The sequence below is a fragment of the Diadema antillarum genome, unplaced genomic scaffold (assembly GCF_040938485.1).
Source record: "Diadema antillarum isolate AM-2024a unplaced genomic scaffold, OU_Dant_1.0 seq00000555_RagTag, whole genome shotgun sequence".
NCBI classification, from domain to species: domain Eukaryota; kingdom Metazoa; phylum Echinodermata; class Echinoidea; order Diadematoida; family Diadematidae; genus Diadema; species Diadema antillarum.
Window position 1 is genome coordinate 411393 of NW_027271498.1, and position 21841 is coordinate 433233.

Consider the following 21841-nt stretch of genomic DNA (forward strand, 5'->3'; position numbering starts at 1 on the left):
GTGCAATCACATTTATGGATTTTTCAGGTGACTTTTGGATTTAATGATTTGTTCTCTGCCCACCCCCAACCCCCCCCCCCCCCAAAAAAAAAAAAGATAACAAAAATTTGTGATACACATACAAGGAACAAAGGGAAGGCCAAAAAGCTTTGATACATGTAGTTGTGAAAGTTCAGAAAAGAAAATTTTATCCTGAAATAAGTATCATTTCTGTCTCTCATTTACCAATTAAAGAAAGTAGATTTTGACACCACAGACTATTCTGCTAAGGCATTTAGATATCAAGTAACATATTCATTTATCACAAAGGAATGAACTAAATTGTAACTACAGTAAAATTTGTGCAGGGTTTCCTGTCACCATGCTTAACAAGTAAGATCCAACATTTCATTTTGTTGAACTTCCATTTTCACACTTTTAGGATGGCTCTTATCCATCACGATCATTTAAAGAGTGTTCTGTCAATGGGTTGATGTTGAGCATTGCATTTTGGTCAGTTTTGTCTGACAATCAAGAAATTTAAAATGACATGAATATGGGACATCACCTTTCTTTGTTGCTTTGTTGTTTTTGTTAGTGCTTTTGTTTTTAAGGAAGTCATTTTTCTGGCTATTAACCCATTGAGAAAAGGTTGATTTTGCCATAACACACAATTTCCATAGACACATGCCCAAGATGTATAGTCGGGACTAGTCTTCAGCAGGTTGAAGGGAAATGCCACCCAAATATATTTGTGGATTGAGTGAATGCAGCAATATTAGTAGAACACATCAGTGAAGTTTGATGAAAATCAGACAATCTGTTCAAAAGTTTAATATGAATTTTCACAGTTTCAGTGCCACCATCACTGGATGAGAAGTGAACAACAGTTCATGATGTCACTGCAAGACAACGGCATTGAGAAGATATAAACTATAAGAGAATTCTCCATGAAAAGTACATATTCCCTCGACTTGTTACTGACATGTGTTCAATAGGGTAACATAACCCCCTGCTTTTTTTACAGAAATACAGTACTGTAAAGTGAGATGTTCTATCATTATACTAAAAAAATGAAAATATGTTACATAAATTCTTTTCATACTGTGTTTTATTGTTGTCCTGCAATTATGTCACAAACTGTAAGTTGTAGTCTTCTCATCCAGCGATGGTGGCACCAAAACTTCGAAATCATAACTTTTTAAATGGATTGTCCCATCTTCCTCAAACTTTACTGATGCGTTCTCTCAATATTGCTGCATTTACTTAATCCACATGTATATTTTCTATTATTCCCCTTGGAGTTTACTAAATTATGTCTTTTATTTCCTTGGGCGTGTCCTGCAGAGGGCACAGCGATGGGGGGAAGAGATGGACTCTCTGACGGCGGAGAGGAACCGACTGGCCCACCTCCTCATGGAGACCCTCACCCATATCGAGCAGGAGTCTGGAATCTTCATGATCAAGCCCATTCTATCGTGGAAGGGAAGGTACGTCAACCACCTCATCTCACCTGTCCTATCCCCTTCAGGCTCTGTGGCCCTTTGGGCGGCGAGTTTCTCTCTACAGTGCTTCCCTGCTTGGATATTGGCTTGGCCGCGCTCCATGATGCCCACCTCATTGACGTCCTTTCCTTCTCTTGTCATTTGTCTTCATGTTGTCTGAGGGCGCCCTACTTTTCTTCTACCTTCTGGTACCCATGTGAGGGCTGTCATGCAGGGACTGTCGCAATCCATCCAGCATGTGGCCAGTATCCATTTCTGTCACCTGCCTCTGACTGAATCTGTAATTTGTGTCATGTTGGTTTCAAAGTATATCATCATTTGATATGACATATGGCCGTCTGACTTTAAGGCCCGAATTCACGAAGGTGGCTTAAACTTAGACCATGGTACAAATTTAGACCATGGTCTAAAATAAGCGTTAAATAGGCGTACCAATACATGCGCGTATCAATGCACGTTCTTTTACTGGATGCCTGTTAATAGCGTACGCAATGTGTCAATCATACACTACGCAGAAGAAATATACATAAACCATGGTTTAAATTGAGACCACCTTCGTGAATTCGGGCCTAAGTGTCTTCCTCAAGTGTTTAAGATGAATATATCCAGCCTCTTTTTATCACTTTCATTAATTTTCATGTCTCATGTCCATATAGCAGGACTGATACTGAAAGTGACTATGCCGATGCTCCCTCCAACTTGGTGGGTGAGAGTATGGGGTCACAAGGTCCCTGGTTCCCAGTCCCCCAGGCTTTAACCCTATTCTAACTGGGCTATTTGAGACCAAGTTTTTACTGAAGGGGGGTCAATTTGACCCCCCCTTCAGATCTCGGCCACCGATCGCGCGATCGCCGCGAAATTTTGCCTGAAGATAGAGCTGAATGTCAACTACAAGATTACATCATCATACAATAGAAATATATTGCTTTTCTATTTTTAATGAATTAATTATGCAAATTTGTGCATGAAATCATATTTTTACCTATAACTCCATTAAAAAGACTGGAGGATTGCTAAATTTTTGTGTCAGAATTCCTCAAGACACATCAAACAATTTTTGTGTAAAAAAATAGCTCAATTGAAATTAATTTCTTTTGTTTTTTATTGTTTTGTTAATTTCTTATGTATTTTATTGTTTTTTTCAACCTTTCGTTTTCTATTGTTTTTTTGCCAAAACTTGTTGCAGGCACTTTTTCAGACTTAACTACACTAGAATTGATTAATTTCAATGATTAAAAGTTGAAATAATCTAATTTATATCAATTTAACCAAAAAACACAATTTGCATTGGATTTGCACACGATATCATGAATTTGAGCTGTTTTTTGGTTGACATGCATATGCAAAACATTACGTAACTTCAATACGGTGTACCCGGACGTCGCAAATTTGGTCTCAAAATATGCGGGAGACTTCAATGAAAAAAGTCGTGAAACGACGCGGCAAAAGCCTTGTGCGTTGCGAAATCGTGGCGCGAAATGTCGAGGGGGCGGTCAATTTGACCCCCCTCCCAGTTAGAATAGGGTTAAGTCCTGACTGCTACAGCCTGTATGGTTGTGTCTCTAGGCAAGGCACATTACCGTCATTCCGTAGTCCCACAGAGGGGTCATAAGCTGTCAGCCTTGTGGTTGCTTGCTGACAAGGATTCATTTCTTTTAATAGTGGTCATATAGAACCAGATGAATCAATTCAGGTGGATGAAGCTAAGGATGTAGCCAGCTCATTTACATGTATTCAAGTAGTTAAATAGACACTTTATGTTTACAAATATGTTTTACCCAAATCTTTTACAGTTCGTATCAGTAATTGTCCCAAATGATATGGCTTTCAAAGCAAGTGACAGTAATGTGGTTGTAAAACACCATACTGAACAGGGACAGAGAATTTACTGGTCAGAGATAGTTAGGCAGGAAAGCAAATGAAATCAGTGCACCGAAAAGTACCACATGATTTGAATGAAGCCTCTTCATATCTGCTAGTGTCAGTATGAGTTTCCCATAATTAGACTTTAGAGAATCATCTCTGCAACTCTTCTTTTTTCTTTTTCTTTTTTGTGGATGACACTATTTCATTATGTCTCCATTTTATCCCACTTGAGTCTGATGGTAAAATGAGGTATTTTGATTGCCTTTTTTTTTTTCTGCTGGCCATTATCCAAATATGTTTTTTTTTTTTTTCAGTGCCAAGTTCTTTCCGTAAAATCATGCTTAGCTTTTAACCAAACCTACACATAGCAGGGATCTGTCTTAGCGGCAGGGGATACAAAGTTGTTGGAAGTCTGACAGTAAAATTCAATCCCAGTAGGAGCCCAGGGAAGTGGGCCCTAAAGGACCAGATTATTGTATACTTAAGCGTGTTTAGGACAAGTCCCGAGTATACCCGGGCAGGTCTCTATGGGAAATGCATGTTGTAACAAAATCAGTCCGTCCGCAACGGGTTAAGCATTTTCTCCAATTTCAGAGGAGGTATAGGCAAATTGTAGTAATGCTACTTTCAGGTGAATAATGCAAGCAATGTGAATTGCATTTAACAGTCACGTGGTATCTGTTGCTAAATTTGACTCATAAGAAGGTATGATATATCACAATTACTGGAGAATATAAAATTTACAATCTTTTTGGAAAACCATGTTCAGACTTTAATGTAACCCTAGTGGGAATGAGGTGGAGGCAAAATGTACAACATGTACCAATATAGTGACAAGATGTAAATAATATACTAGATAATAGTAGTGTGTAACAGAGGAAGTGGTGACCTGAATGGGCCCCAAGGAAGTTATGATGTATCACAATTACTGGAGAATAGGTTTCAGTTTATTTCACACTTCTGATCTAACACCCGTGATTAGCTATCCCAGCGTTACAAATTATTCTATTCCTGTGAAAATCAACTCTTCCCCATATTAGGTGTGATGACATCACAGCAAGCCCTTGAGACTTGTACAAGACACCTTTTTCTTTCAGTTAGCTACACTTCTCCCTTCTTGCTTTTTTTATTTTAAGCAGACGGGCTTATCACCTTCTTTTGTTGATTGACGTCATCCCATCTTACATGTTACATGTGAAACATGCTTTATCTTATTTTTTGTGCATATTATAAATATTAAAGTCGAGTTTCATGCTCTCAGTCTTGATCTAAATCTTGTCACGTGGTTCAGTAATAACATTTGGTAGAGAAGGGTTTATGGAAAGATTTTCTTTCACTTCTGAAAATTATTGAATAAAAAGTAATCAGACAAATCAAATTAAAAAAAACCCAGATTGATATAGAGAGGAACATTATTGCCTTGATCATCGGCAAGATGTTAATATTTTCATAGCGTCAACATTTCACACTATCCCCTATTTGACCCTATTCCCAGCACTGTCTGTTTTTCCTTTTCTTTTAGTTCTTACCATCGTCCACTTTTTCTTTTCTTTAACCTAGGAAGGGATTCTTCTATCGAGTCACTTATACCACTATTAAATATCCCATGAGATATTGCCGTCAAGGTCATTTGAAGTACAATTGTAGATATTCTCTGTAATGTTTTCTTGTTTTATCTCTGAAAGCAAAGTCTTTCTTGCTCTTCTTTCTGGCTTTTCCTGCTTGTGACTTTTTCCTATTCTTTTTTTTTTTTTACTCCTCTCTATCTCTACATCTTTCTCCAGGCAGAATTCATTTTTTTTTCTCTCTCTCTCTTCTCATGGTCAGCAATCCCCTTATATTCTCAAATCCCGTGAACATCAAGGTAGGATGTCTACCTGAGATAATAGGTGTGAGGAAAGGCAACAATCACTGGAAAAAAAAAACCCACCTTGGGCAGCAGGAGGGTGTCAGTGATGAGAAGAAATGGCTCTGAAATGAATCGGTGCGGGGTTTCAGCCGGTAAAATGCCGACTCATGGGGGAATATAACGATGCCCGAGTTGATGCAGCACACTTTTTAACGCTGTTCAATCGATAGGGCTTACATGACAGGAGTAGAAAAAGAAGTAATGCGGTGCCTTTTTTTTTTCTTTTTTGAACTGTGACTTACTTCTTCTTTTTCTCTTCTGTGTTTTGATGGAATCTGAAAATGTAATCCTATCCCAAAGCCATTCAATGTGATGACTGTGCTTTTCCTCGCTCTCTATTATTCTCATTCTTTTTTTCTCTCTCTATTTGTCTATTTATTTATATGTCTGTGTCTCAAATCTCTTTCTTTGTGTTAAAATGTCTGCAGTGCCGATGTGTCATATCATTTCAGGTTACTGTAAAACCCAACATTTTTACAGTCATGCACAAAACTTCCGCGAATTCCTTGAGGCGCCAAGATTTACAAAAGTAGAATGCACTCAAAAGTTTTTGTCTACACTATGCATTGAATGATACTTCCCAATTTGTGAAAGTTTCATGCCGTGAAAAAGATCATCTGCTCCAATTTGCAAAAATTTCTTGATGCAAATAAATTCTGGTTTACAGTATATGATGCTGCATTTATAATATACAAAATTTTTATCATGAATGCTCTTTTCTTCAGCTTGCTTTCAGCAAACTTAATTCTAAATCTCTGTCAGCAATAAGAAAAGAAGTTGGTTTGAATTGGAAGAGAATATTTACATTCTTAATAGTAAGATCATTTACAGTTAAAGATAATGAACATAAAAGTAGAAGTCACTTAGTTTTGCAACAGTGAACAGTATATGACGCATATATATATATATGAAGGGGGAGGGGGCTGGACTGAGGAAGATTTACACAGGCTAGGAACAGGCTGTTGATACCTCATGATAGTTTTGAGTGTGGATTGCAAATGGAAGTTTTTAGTCCTGTGATGTAACTCACTGTACTAGGTTAGATCACTGATCATATAGTGATGGACGAGCTCGAGATAACAGTGCTCGGGGTCGTGGTGCCATCTTTTTTGCGGTGTGTGAAGTTCAGAGTTAAAGTGTTGCACTTTCAGCCAAATTAGATTTTTGGCCATGAAATCGTTTGTCACATCACAGTGCTTAAATGCAGATAACTCTTGTGTTTGAATGGGCTTAATCATATCTAGGCACTCCCCTACTATAGAAAAACCTTTGTCCGGCGAGATTACAATAATGAAACAGCATGTGAATAAGGCACATAATGCTACTTATGGGATGACACAATGTGCAAAGAAGATACTCCATTTCACACTGATAATGCTGAGGATGTAAAAAGTAACAGCAGTGTGCACAACTTGCTGGTTATTGCCTTTGCTCACAACAAGTGTCTACCGCCAAAAAACTCTCTCAGAAGCTCTATTTCACAAATATGACACCGATGCTTTCACCCTAAAAACCCGTGGGACGTAACGAGACTGACCATAATTTGTTACCCAAAGAGGATGGACGGGGGAATTCTCGCAGTTTCATACCTGCGGAGAAATGAAATCCACCCTCTTTTGGTGGAAGACTTTGTCAAGATAACGGCGATGGAACACATCCACTCCTAAATCTACCGGGAGTTGGCAGATGGCAAGAGAGAACTCCCCAGGCTTTGCTTTTCTTCCCAATGCCGGTCAGACTGTGACAAGATAGTATTTCCTTGAACGGAGACTAGGCTCTTGGAAAGGGCCTGAAGGCTCTTCAAATCCCCGCACGCCAGCACCGTCTTTCCCTGCCCCAAATTTTGTGTGCAACCCACTGGTTTATAGGGTCTGTAGAGACACCAAAATTGGAGTTCATTTTGCTAGGTTGCATCTCAGTCGGCTTGTGCTTGTGAGTGTGTTTGATTGTTAATACATGTCTGTACTTGTTGAATGTGTGCCTGAATGTGTATCGGGTGGAATAATCCTTCCAGGATTGATAATTGTTTTTTATTTTAGTTTCTTGTGAATTCACATCTGTTTTGAGTAGACTTACGAGTACATGATTTTGTAATTTTGAAAACTTACAAAATAAAGCTGAAATTCTAGGAAATAAACAAGTGCACCAAAGCAGTATTGTGACAGGGACCTGTTGCATAAAAGTTAAGATCCAACATTAGTCAGAAAATCAAACATTGCAAGCCTGTCAATACTTAATTCTGATTGGCTGATACCTGACTTATTTTTGATTTTCTGACTTATGTTTGATTGTATCTTTTTATGCAACAGGGCCAAGATTGAATAATTCTTTTAGATATGGCAATTATGGATTATTGAATACTGCTTGAATTACCTTAGATTTTGTTCGATCTTGCAACTGTAAAATGCTAAGTTAGGAAGGCAACTACTGTATACGCCATATATTTCGCGAGTCTAAATTTTCGCGAATCTGGAATTCCCGACGATTTCGCAAGTGGTTAAATTCGCGATCATGGAGTCCTGTACTGAACGGAGAAATGTACACGCGTACACTGTACGTAACATTCACATCGGGATCAGAGTCAATATATTCGCGTGTCTTTAATTTCGCGAATAGCACCCGACTGGCGAAATTCGCGAAAATAAAAACCTCGCGAAATGTTCGGCGTATACAGTATTAATTTGTGTGTACCTACTTGAGGAGCCAAATTAGCAGAGGTGGTTTTCATTTTTAAAATCCATGGTGCACAAGAACCTGCAAAATTAGTGTACTGTGGCTGTGTGATTTTTTTGTTTCTTTTCTCCAAGGCAGTTGTGATTGTTACAGAGCACACGGTAGTGTAGAAATCTTCCCAAGACAAGACATTTTCAACAGAGAGTTGCAAACCAGGCTGGAAAATCACGCACCCAAACGAGGGTATGTTTGGAGCCATGAACTGTCTCCTGCTACTAGTTCCATATTTAAAGGCCCCTGTACCCTTTTATGAATCTCTCTTAAAATTACATGTATCATTATACAGTTTTGTATCTGATAACCAAAGATCTGAAAGTGAAATTATGGACTCAACATGTGGACAACATCACTTAATGACAGAAATTTGCCATTGAAATAGGTGAAATGTTTTTCATGTGCATTGTTAACAAAATTCATGATATATAGGTGGTCATTCACATCAGTTAAATCACACTGTATGTTGGTCAGCAATAGAGGAAGGCATTTTATATTCTTGGAAGACTACATACATTGTATTGCAGATATAGATCAAAGGAAATATAAAACATAACTGAAGAACACAAATTGAATGACAAATATTAATTATTTTGAATTTGTTTATCACTTTGCAGTACATTGTATCTGTGCACATTGAATATTGTGTGTAAAGAAATTCTAGAAATTCTAGAGAAAACCATCACCAAAACTTTTACCTCCATCCATTTTGCTCCTAACCAGAATTCAATGGGATCACCAGGGGGAGGAGGGGGCGACGCCCACCAGCTGTACAGTCCCATGGGTCACACCCAGTCGGGCGGGGTGCCGGTCAAAGGCTCAGCAGTCCAGATGGTGGGTGAGTTGCCCCAGCCCATGTGGTCCATGTCCACGTCCCTGCCCAGCCACGGAGGGGACGGAATGGGTACCAGTGGAGGACTGACGGGGGGTAAGCTGAACTTCATGAACACGCCTCGCCTTCTGGAGCTGGACGTGAATCGCCTACTGATTGGCCAGAACACAGTCAGGTGAGATTTTATATATTTCTCTTAATAATCTGAAATGCATATACCTTTACGTTTTTAAGTAGAATGTGCATATTGTTCTCATACTTTGGTTAGTCGGTACAATTCTTGATATCAAAGACTGTCCATATGAGGACTACCCAACAGTGAAAACACTTACATTTGTATGTACTTGTAGATTGGTGCCAGTAGACAGAAATGCACTGCTTAACCTGCTCATGTGTTTTTGCCATTTGCAATGAACATCACGTCTCAAACGGCTCATTACAGCATCGAGTGTCATGATAATGTGGTTTACACTGCATGTGGTTTTGTCATTTCCTTGTACCCCACTTGATCTCATTTCTCTCCAGGGCATATCTGCAGTTATGCACAGTGGAAGAAGCATAAGATCTTAATACAAGAGTAGTGTCATGAGGCAATAGATTATCAAAACAAACAAACAAACAAACACATGATTCATGTTTTTTACTCTTTGTCCCCATTCATCCACCAGTGCTGCCACAAAAGCCCTTCTCAGCGGGGACCGACTGGTCAACGCCGCCAACAGCAGCGTGCGATCGTACGTGACCATCTCCAGGCCGTCCACGCACCCGGTCATGCCCAACCTCCGGCCGTCCAGACCCAACTCTTCCAGTGAGTATTTTGTGCACCCCAAGCACCCTGTTCGATGAAAAGTGTGACAATGTCCCAATGTTAAGCCATTCCCAACCAGACTCAGAAATGTCTGTGAACTTTTCTCAGGCACCACCTGGTTCCAGTAGGCATTGGATTTCTGTTACACCCTTATCTCTTGTTTGCATGGAAAGCTGGGATAGAATACTAATAGCAATATCAGAAGGAAAAGCAAGGAGAAAAATGGCCAGAAACGAAAAAGGATATTCAAAATGAGGAAGAAGAAGCAGAAGAAAGAGAAAGACAAACAATGGAGAGGAAGAAAGAGTGCGAGATAAAAAAAGGAGAAAAAAAAAGAAACAATATGAAAATGGACAAGAAATAAAAGCAAAGAACAGAAATTAAAAGAAAAAGGACTAGAGGAAAAAAGAGGAAAGAGAAGAAGAAATGAAAAAAGAGCAGAAAAAAGACAAGCAGGAAAAGAAGAACAGGTAGAGATTTAGAAGGAGAAAAATGAGGAAGGGGAAGCAAAAAACGATTTATTGAAAGAAGGAGAAAGTTAAAAAAAACCACTAAAAGTTAAAATACAGAACAGAAGAAATTGGATGTATTCAGGGGAAAGAAGAAATAGGTTTGTGAAGAATGGGAGGTAATCAAAAAGGAATCACAGTGCAAGTTCCAGGGTAGGGTAGGACGTATCAGCAGCAAGTTTCCACCATCTACTCTGGGTGTAATTGATAATGTGAATCGGAGATACTGACCACGGGTAATATATGATTGATTGTCAATAATCACCTCAACGTGAAAAGACTCCCATTTGTTGTGCCGCTAGCATTAGGATTGCTTTTATAGGCAGGAATGAATGTGTATATACAAAACCACCGGGCAACTCTGTTTTCCTTTGTCTTTTTTTGTGCCACTAAAGTTCAATTTGAGAACATAATTGAGTTACACATATATCCAAGAATATATAAGATCAATTGCAGAAGAGGCAGATCAGGTCAAGCGAGAGAGAGAACGAGGGAAAGAAAAAAAAAACAACAACCAGAACAAAATTGTTTATTAACTTGAAAGCAAGACTCGACACTATTTTTTTTTTCCTCTGGTGGCCCGTTCAGGCCACTATTATATCAAGATTTCAAATTTTTATTGGTCTGAACTTAAAGGAAACTTTATACAGCCATTGTGAATCCTACTCGCCTGATAGGGCCACCAAATGATGACTGTGTTAGAAATTTGGTGGCTTGACATCAACTTTTTACTGGCCCAGAGGGCCACCAGGCCACCATCAGTGTCAAGCCCTGAGTAAAGCCATGTGATGGTAACTCCCTAGCAGACATACAACTGCAGCTCCTTGTCTATGAATAGAACATCAATCTCATGCAACAAAATTCAATGTCCATTTTACACTTCCTGTTCAATTTCCTTTTGTTTTGATAGTAATGAGTAATGGTGTGTTATCTCTGTGTCTATGTGTGTTTGTGTGTATGTACATGCTCTGTGTATGTATGTGTGTTATTCTTATTCTTTTTTTTTTTGCAGGTTTTTTTTTCTTGTGAATTATGATAATAACCTTGCCTGCATAACAAGTTAATCAAAACCTTTGTAAACATTACCATCCTGTTTTCATCATGTCAAAAGTATCACAAAAAAAAAATACAAAAAAGTCAGCATTTTGACACAGGAATTTTGCGCAGTATGGATAGGACATACATGTACATCTGTAGGTCTCTTTTGTACACTGCCAGCTTCCAGTTACCTCGAACACAATATGGTTATGCTCTTTGTGCTGCCATGTATTTAATTACTAGTGTTTTCTTGACCTCATGTACCTCTATATGGACGAGAGAAAAAAATAGTGAATTCATCAAATTATGCTTGGTGCTGTTATGTTTTCCCTAGAGACTATTGACACATGCAGGCACAAACCCAGACAAAAGCCCCAGGCATGCGTTGGTCATGCTCTGAGTCGAAGCACCTTTAGTAAATAAGCCTAAAGGAGAGATCACATAATACTTTATACTACTGTTTACGGGGTGATAACGTAGTGTGTCTGTAGAAGAGTCTGCCAAGTTCCACCTTTGGTTGTTTCTCACAAATGTTTCTATTAAAAGTATCTTTGCGTAGTGCATGCACTCTTTTTTGTAATTCCAAACTGTTGCATGCCTTGAAGAAACTATGACTTGCTGCACAAGTATCCACGAGAACTCGGTGATTTAGAAAATATGTTGTAGTCAATTTTAATATACTATACTCTCCTATGCACAACGCATTACAATAGAGATTTATCTGATCCTCCATCTTCCTGCACTATGATCAGTGGATCCGCACTGAACAATATGAAGATATTTCTGGTCACCTGATGATGATTTTTAAAAACCTCCTTATCTCACTTTCCCACCCTCCCCTCCTCCCCCAAGAAAAAGGAAAATCATGGTTGACAAAAATGTTACTACATACATGACTTCATTCTGTCATGCATTGTGCATCTCAAACAATTGAAAAAGGGGGTTGAATGCGAAGTGCCCTCATGGGCCTGGTGTGGTTTCTTTTTTTTGAAGTACGTCCTTCCTCACCCTCTGAGCTCGAGGACGATCAATAGCCGCCAGCAGTATTGGGCGCTAAGTGTGGAGTGTGACCACGCATAGCTTCTTCACGGGTGTGCGATGGGTTTGAAGCAGCGTCTGAGACAACAGAAGAATGCTGGAAAAGGAATTTGGCTTTGAAGCAAAATGGGTGTCTGGTTTGTCACCTCAAAAGTGCATGTAAGACAAAGCATGAAATACCTGAAAGGTTGAGGGGCTTACAGAATGAGACGAAGGCAAAAATGAAAGACAGTCACATTTAATTTAATGAGAGCACCACCGCAGGACTTGTACAGTTGTCATTAAAACACTCAATCAACAATTTTGGAACAACAAAAAGTTGAGCTCAGATTATAGCTGTGAGTAATGCGCTCATTGATACACATTGTAGGTACTAAGCCCATTGCGCTTGAAATATCTTCGCATTCATTGAGATTGTTCTTATCATGCCTGGTCTGTAGTATGAAAGCGAAAGATTAACAACTTCACTGATTGGTGGATGTGTGGTTTGTATACAAAATTGTATTTTCCAAGAAACTGACTTCAATCACTTCTTCAAATGCTGCCCAACCGTTGTTCTTACAGATTTGCCCTCAGTCTTGCAGATTACTAAAACAAAGTAACCAAAACTTTTAAAAAATCAGTAGAAAATACCCTCACCTCACCCCTATTCTGTATTAAAAATTGAAGTGACCAAAATAGATAGCAGTGTGCCTCAATCTCCAATAATAAAATCATTCTAGAGAGAATCAATGTACTGAAGAGTTGTTGAAAAAGAAGTCAAAGAAATATAGTCATCATGCTATACTGTATCACAGTCTTTGTTATTGCAAACTACAAAGTCACTTCTTTGCAAAACATTCAGAGTGAGGTTTCCAAGAAAAAGACCACAAAAAAAGAAAGAAAGAAAGCTGAAGTCGATACGAGACGTAAGATTTAAAGTGTTGGGTTTTTTTTATTGAACATAGAGATTATCACTTTTCTCTGTTCAAATACATGTAGTGCATGACTATGATTTGTAATGTAAGCAGGACAAATCTTGTTAATTCTTTTTTGTTTTCAAATTGCAAATAAAAAGAGAAGAGTATAACCATCTCTTTCTGTCTCTACTCAGACACTTCCTCTCAAGTGGTAAAAACATTGTTGGGAGAGGTGAAATTGATTCCTAGTCAGATTACGGTTGATTCAGCACGCTCATTAAAAACAAACAAGGGAAGAAGCAAGAGAAATTAGTAGACCCTAGAGGGATTACTCGTAAGTTTGAGAGATAAACACCTGCTGTCTTCTGTGTGTGGTTTTTCAGTTAGCAACGCCCATGCAGGAGTCTCACTCCTTGTCTTGTTAAAAAGAAAAAAAAAAAGAAAAAAAGCCTCAGGGTTTTTTTTAATGTGCACACCGCTGGAGGAGTAGGATAAGAAAAGAAGCAGTAGAAAGAGTTAATGCCGGCAGCTCAGTTTCCATTTCAAAGACACTCCTCACTTTGTTGGACTTCTTTGGCTTGCCCAATACACCCTAGTTATAGAAAAGTTCCCCATTTTTTGTGTCATAGTATTAACGGTGCCTCACACACTCCAGTAGGGTTGTGTGGGGTTGTGTGGGGTTGTGCCCCGGTGTGGGCGATGATCTATCACAGCGATTAACATTAATCACTGAAGATTGGTCAAATTTCTCCTTTTTCCTGATCTAGGGTTACAGACAATTCCCTAAGCTATTTGTGTGTGTGTGTGTGTGTGTGTGTGTGTGTGTGTGTGTGTGTGTGTGTTTCCTTTTCTTTCTCCTTTGAATGTAATCTACACTGTAAGTCAGAGTCTCCTTTTCTCACATAGCCTGTCTTTTCCCATCTTCCTCCTCCCCCTTCATTTATCATCTTTCTCCTCTTACATGTATCTGTCTCTCGTAAGCTTTACGTTTTTTCTTAACCCGTTGAAGGCTAGTCCCAAGTACACACTTGCAGGTGCCTCTGGGAAATGCATGTTATGGCAAAATCATCTCATCCTCAAAGTGATCATGATTGTTTCTTTCTACGCCCCCTCTATGTCAGTCAGTCAGGTGTTTTTTAGTGGGTTTTTTTTTCCTTGTCACAGAATATTTCCAAAGTTTCTTGTGATTGATCAGGCTCAATTCACAAAGAAACTGGAGGAAGGTGTGAGGTCAGTGATCAGAGTCAGCCATGAAATCTATCTGTGTTTAGAGAGAAACTTGTGTTAAAAAGTGTTAAAAAAGCAGGTGTGCTCTTTCACCAAACCCTGTACTTCCCTTTCCACCAAATTAGAACTTTGGGCAACATCTTGATCAGTTGGAAGTCAAGAGATCAAGATTGTTTCTGGAATATCTTTTTATGCCTCCGCCAACGAAGTGGCCGGAGGCATTATGTTTTCGGGTCGTCCGTCCGTCCGTCCCTACGTCCGTCCGTACGTCCATCCCGTTTTGTTTTTGTCGATATCTCAAGAACCGTGTGGTGGTTTTACATCAAACTTGGTATGAGGGTATAACCTGGGGGATAATACTTTGTTCAGATTTTAGGGTCACGGGGTCAAAGGTCACAGGTTATTTTGTGAAAAAAGGTTGAAATTTCATGTTTTTCTCCATATCTCGCAAATGGTTCAATGTATCTTCATAGAACTTAGTATATATGCATGTACCAATGGGCAGTGATTATCTAGGGAAGTTGGGGGTCATGGGTCAAAGGTCAAGGTCAACTCCTCAAAATATCACTACTTTCCTTATACTGTATTTATGCAATACCTGAAGGATTTTTTTTTAAAACTTGATGTATGCATGTATAACCCAATATATATTCTGTGGGAAGTTTCTTGCCAAAAGGTCAAAGGTCAAAAGGTCAAGTGAAAGCGCTAAATTGCACTTCCTCCTCCATATCTCAAAAATAACTCAAGGTATTATCATGAAACTTACATATTTATGCATGTTCTACCTAACAGTGATTCTCTTTGGAACTGTGTGGTCAAAGGTCAAAGGCCCGGTTTAGATAATACTACTTTACCATTTGATACTGAAATTATGCTTTTTCTCAATACCTTGAAAATTACTCAGTGCATAAACTTATAAAAGGGTCAAAAGTCAAGTAAAAATCATCAGTTCCCCCGAATACCTGAACGTTTTAATCATTCATCCAATTGAACCTAGTTCTAGGAAAGTGAACATTCAGCACATTTGTGGCAAACCTGTCATTTTAATATTTTGCCAATTGTGTGAAACTGTCATCACACATTGTCAAGACATTGTACTATAGACCTATTAGGAGAACCATGCATTATTGCGGAGGCATACACCAGTCGCCGTAGCGACATTTCTAGTTTGTGTGTTATTTGGGGTTTTGATTCAAGGATTTTTGTTTTCATCAAGAGAGAAGATTTTTCAGTACAGTGGACTCCCGTTATAATTAACTCCTCGGTAATGGCAGTTTTCTTTAGTTCATATCAAAATTTCGTCATAACTGAACAAATAAACAATAGAAATAATAGAGCCAATAATTTTGCGACCTGGATTCTTATTTCGTTGTAACTGGAATTTTGTTATAACCATGTTCGTTATAATGGGAGGGCTATGTAATCACAAGCTGATATTGTGAATAGGATGGCCCAGCCCATGAGATACAACTTGTATGCATCGTCCATCTGGATATGAAAAAAGACCAAAATCATCAGAAAGAGTTACATTGATGTATTTATGTAATTACAATGTCTTGTGAGTCACTTATTTGGTATAAATGCATGGGAATAAATAAAAACTGAATATCTTTAATCATGAGAAAGAGAATTGCTCATGAATCAAGCCATACTTGATAAGAGTGCAACAACAATGAAACAAAGATGATAGTGCAGTGATCTCAAGTTATGAATTAGCTACTGATAAGAGATAGAACAAACCTCATGAAGGAAAGAAATGAAGTACATAGATAGTGGAAATGAATAAATTGGAATACTGTTTGATTCTTCCAGTGTGGTATTTCATGTGCACAGGCACAGGCACACACACATATAACATAAACACACAACATGCATTTTAGTTCATTGACAGTAATTCTAACAAAGGAAACATATATGTATGGCAACAGAATGCCAGTGATAATAATGATATCATGCAATATCGCAGCTTTAATACAGTCATTTGAAGTGAAGGTTAGTGCTGATAGCATTTGGAATGCATCTATACATTCCTATATTAAAGAGCTATGTACATGAATACTCTCCCCTCTTCGGGCAGTGAGCGCTACATGAGTTTTCCATTATTGGTGCAATATAGAATGAAAATGATGGTGAATGAAAAAACAAAAACACCAACAATCCACTGACATCAGATTGTGACTTGTATCAATTGCTCCTAACAAGGAGCTGACCAACAGTCAATGCCTCCAGCCTGATTTTTCTGTCATTAATCATCAATAGCAAATGTTGCTTTTCATGGTACATCTCAGATTTCTGTCTGACCATGATATGTAGTTAGAACATGTTTAATTTGATTTACATGTCAATAATGAGTGAGGATTATCTTTATCAAACATGATCCTCTTTCCCCACCTTGGGAGAACAGTTAATCATAACCATACCGATGGAAGCTTGATTCACAGTTATATAAACAGCGATGATAGAAAAGACAGTGAAATTTTAATGATTGAGAGTTGTTCAGTGAAAGTACAAAGCATCAAAATGAAGCATAGCGATGAATAGGATTACAATGATAATAAGAGCAATAATAATGGTGATGGTAATGCTGATGATGATGATGTTGATGATGTTGAAGTTGATGATGATAGTGATAATAGTCATATTAGTGATGATTATGATGATAATGATTATAATAGTAGTAGTAGTAATAATAGTAATAATGATAATGATAAAAAACATGATAATAATAATACTAATACTAATAATAATAATAATGATGATGATGATGATAGTAGTAGTAATAATAATAATGATGATAATAATATCATGATAATGCTAATAATAGAATTGATTATCATTATTTTTATGCTAATGATAAAAATAACATTAATATGTGCAAAGTGAAGTGGTCAATACCAAGAGATGACTTATCCTTCTTTCCAAAAAAAGGTATCGAGGGATGCAGGAATTGAAGTGGACGTATATTTGTAGACTGAGCTGTTCACGTGTATTGATTGACAGTTGAATATCAAGCAAGACGCTGCCTCCTGTGCTGAACCGAGCTAATTCCCTGTGAATGCGCTCTTCATTCACATGATTAGTTTTTTCATATCTGGGCTCAAGTCCTGACATCAATACCTCGCCTGATCTTTTTTTTTTTATGCTTGTCCCACCCCCAACCCTGATATTGATTTGTGTGTGTGTGTGTGTGTGTGGGTTGGTAGGTAGGTGGGTGTGTGTCTTTGCTGGACATATGATCTTAGCAGTTCCCACCTCTTACTACTTCACCGAGCAATTATGTATCTTTGATGGGATGAGTGGGGGTGGGGGGCAAAAAGAGAAACAGAGAATGTAACTGTATACATGTAAGTGGTACTGTAAGTTCGAGGATGCATGTGTGTAAATTTTACAAATTATGTTAGTGTTTCTCTGTGCCTTTTGTTCAGTGTGTGAGTGTGGGTGTATGTGTGTGTGTATGTAATGACTTGGTCTAGAATGGAGTGTACAGGTAATAATAGACTTGTGAAGGAGGAAGAGAATGGGTCTAGGGAATCGCCACCTCCAGTCAAGACATAGGGATCCAGAGACTGCCAAGTCTGTATTATTCTCTCTTTCCTCTCAAATAGCTACGCCGGTTGTTGCTGTGGAAGGAATGTGTGTGCCAGGTCCGTCTTTGCTGGTTTTTACGTCTCTCGGCATCTTGCTAAATTGAATCCTGCACCATTCTCTTCTTTCTGTTAAAGTGCTGCCCTTTTTTTCTCTGAGCACTTCATAAAATGCTGAATGAGTTAATTTCATATCAGTTCTGAGATTACATATGAAGGCATTAGAAGAAGAAAAAAAAAGTCCACAGAGACTGTGCACTGTTGAAATGTGATCCAACATTACAAATACTGCCCTTGCAACTTCAGCATTGCTTTAAGATCGTTTTATACCATTTGCTGAAAAATGTAAGTGAAGTAAAAATCGAATTTCACATGTCTGCTGAGTTGATTTACTTGCCTGATGTATTTCCAGTTTGATAGTACTTGAATGTATAATCTTATCAACTTGTGTATGCCATGAACTAAGAATACTGGTAATAATTTTTCAGCACTGTATTACCTCCATTCATATTTACCATTACACTTACAGTGAGCCTCATTGGGAGAAGATATTATAAACATTTATTCTATAGCTTTCACCAATTACTGAATGTAGATGATAGACAATTGAGGTGTGTGACCATAACATGGTCAAAATCAGACTTGTTTACTCTTTATATGGATAGGCCATATGAGTGATATTTGGCATGACTGTATTTACCTGAAACTTCACTCTGTTTAATAGCATGCACTTTAAATTTTGTATTTCATGTCATTATGTATGGCTGGATGTGTGTAATCAACATGTGCGTAGTATAGTAGCCATGCATGTGATGATGAGAAATTCCAGTGTCTATGTTTTGTTTGATAGTATGTATAATGACCTTTTACATGTAATGCATTTTAGGGGATTTTGTTGAAATCTTGTTAAATCAGTCATTTGAAATCTTTGTGGATACAACAGACACCTTTCTGGAATGTCTGACCATGTTTTTGCTTTTTTTTCTCCACCAGCTGAAGCTGAGAAAGGGAAAAATCCTCCGGTGTCTCCGATGGGCCCCAGCCCCTCGCACAGTGCCGGTCCCCACGGCAGGACGCGTAGCGAGGGTGCCCTCCATCTCAGCCAGCCGCTCCCGCCCATCAAAGTACCCTCCAACGAAAAGGAGGAGGAGGAGGATGCGGACGTCGTGGAGACGCAGAGTAGGAAAGGAAGAGAGGACAGTGCCCTCGGCAATGGCTTCGATCAAGGTAAGAGACTTTGGCATATATCGCAGTGAAAATCCTGATCCACGGGCTTCTACTGTAACAATTTATATCTCCGTGGCTCCTTAAAGCTTCTTTGTGTTGTTAGTTTTCCTCGGGTTGTCGAGGGATTAGATCGTTGAAATGATATATGCTGTAAATCTTTGTCTCGCGAGTCATGTTCAAGGTAAAGACATTTCTGAGGGACTTGAATGACGTGTAGGCGCTGTACAGTCAGGTTGGCTTCAAAAGATTCTTGTATCTGCAATATGTATCATGATATGTCTATAGCCCATTGTCCATTTGACCATTTCTCCAGCTCTCCACCCATGGCATCATTGCCATGGTAACACTCTCTTTTGGATGTATGCCAGAGTACCAGAGATTTCTCTTGAGGATCTCTGGCAATATTGTTACTTGCAAATGGATATTGAATTATGTACCAGTACATGTAGACTGCATTTTTTGAAAATGGAACCTGGCAGTTTGATATCCAGAGTAGATATGAAAGTAATTTACACTTTTGGCTATTCAAAGTTAGCAAAATCATGTTTAGATTTGGTTGCCTTATCTTGTGTTATCACCTCCCAAAATCACTACACACAGCTTTTATTTGTGTGTGTGTGTGTGTGTGTGTGTGTGTGTGTGTGTGTGTGTGTGTGTGTGTGTGTGTGTGTGCGTGTGTGTGTGTAGAATGTAGAATGGAAGAGGGGCTTTAAATCTTGAATTAACTGTCATTTGAGTTTTACAGTAGCACGTTGCCGTGCATACATTTAGATGATCCAAGAGGAGCTGTTCATTTGCACTTGTACTATGTCTTTGCAAATAGCTTCGTGCAATGCTGCTTCGAAAAGTGTCGTTGAACTTTGCAGAAATTGGACATTGTTCAGTGTAGTATGAGATTTCATTGAAGATTGCTATCCTCAAGTCTGATTTGAACGATGCGATGCTTTGGTAGTCAAAGTTAACAAATCCCTAATCCTCCCCCCCCCCCCCCCTCCCCCAATGAAAGCTTGTAGACTTGTCAATGACGATCTTCAGACAATAACAGAGTAGGACGTGTTACAAAATGGAGGTTTTCTGTCGCCACAAATATCTATAGTTACATTACAGTTTGCACTTGGATATTTGAAGCCCCTGGTGGGCGCACATCATCACAACATACATCACTGTATTCTGGCATGAATGGTCATGTTTTTGATTTGCTGCTTTCATGACTTATTCATGACGAGAATTCTCTCGGCGATCAGCTGGGAGTTTTTTGTATTTAGATTTTGGTGGGTTTTTTTTTTTTCTCTGTAGTAATTAACATTTTGTGATGATGGAAGATGTATGTAGATAAAACTTTGTATTACACTTCGATGGATTATGTTTTTGCTTCTGGCTGTCCAACTATGGGCGTTACATGAATAGGGAGGCTTGTTTTTGTTTCATTGTCTCTAAATTGCACACTTATTTTTGGTCCAAGATATGCTGTCGACTGTCACAAATGCAGAAATTTGCTTCTCTGTAGTTCTGAAAATTCACCGAAAATCTTAATACACATAAATGAGAATGTAATGTGCCCTGCACGAACAGGAACAACGCAAAATTATAGCTGTACGATATACATGTTGACAGGGGTTTGTTGTTTGTGTTGAATGTCAACCTTGTGACTGGGGGAAGAAAAAAGAAGTGAAATTCCCATCAGATCAGCATTTTGCGGCGCTGACACTGGGTCTGTAGCCGCCCACTTTCTGTGCAGGACTGATGCCATCATACACCCATTCCTGCTGCCCCCAGATAATGCATGACTTGAAGTAGACCCTTGCAATTCACTCATGGAGTTGTTCACCATGAGGGGGTAGTACGATTTTTTGTTCAGATGCTTCCAATCTATTTTTCTACTCCCACCTACGGAATAGCCAAAATATGGAATTGAAAACTTTTACGTACAATGTGTTTACGTATTACTTGGTGAATGAGCTAGTGTTTCAATCAGGAATGTTCAGCATCACAGATCACGCCAGATGCATCTTGATAGCATGCAATCATCGGTGCCATGTTCACTTGAAGAAAATTCCAGTGACGTATCCTCAAAGTGAATTAGCAAGAAATGAGTCAGACCAACGATATGGAGGGAGAGAAAAAAAAGGTGAAAAGCCTCTCAATTCATGACATTGTTCATGATGTTTAGGTTTGATATAACTTTTCTTTTAAACAAAAAGCCACATCTGCTGTCTTACCTTAATGATATAAAAGCAAATTAATTGCGCAAGTGTTCAGTTGATAAAAGTGTCAGATTTAAATGTAGTGTGTAGACAAAAATAGCCTTTCTGCCCAATATAGCTGGATGTATTGCCACAAAAGGACTTTTTATTTTTCTGCATGACGTCAAAGCTTTATCAGAGCCATGATAGACTGATCCCATGCTAAAGTGCTGGCAGAGTTCATTCGGAAATATGTATGGACACTTTGATTTGAACTGTATGTGAATTGAGTCGTGTAATAAACATGTACAGCATAATAGTGGGCATGCAATACCATTGTAAGAAAGCACTGGCGGGTACTTCATTTTGATGTAGAATTAGTTACAAGACGAACATGTCAGGGTGAAGTATAAGGAAGTACCCAGGTTGAGAGAAAGGGAAAAAAGAAGAAAAGACACAGGGTGAAAGGACCTTTTGATCAAAAGCACAAAGACGTTTGTGTGTCACTTA

General features: G+C 38.6%; 1 protein-coding gene across 1 annotated transcript in view; it reads left to right on the plus strand.

Annotated features, from left to right (window-relative positions):
- Window positions 1-19359, plus strand: part of LOC139734958 (uncharacterized) — a 108256-nt gene extending 88897 nt beyond the window's left edge. Inside the window, exons 33-37 of the mRNA XM_071645735.1 lie at window positions 1327-1469; window positions 2144-2186; window positions 8710-8993; window positions 9487-9626; window positions 18915-19359. Of these exons, the coding sequence (XP_071501836.1) occupies window positions 1327-1469; window positions 2144-2186; window positions 8710-8993; window positions 9487-9626; window positions 18915-19177 (873 nt within the window). The 3' untranslated portion in view covers window positions 19178-19359. The remainder of the gene's footprint in view (window positions 1-1326; window positions 1470-2143; window positions 2187-8709; window positions 8994-9486; window positions 9627-18914) is intronic.
- The last annotated feature ends 2482 nt before the right edge of the window (window positions 19360-21841 follow it).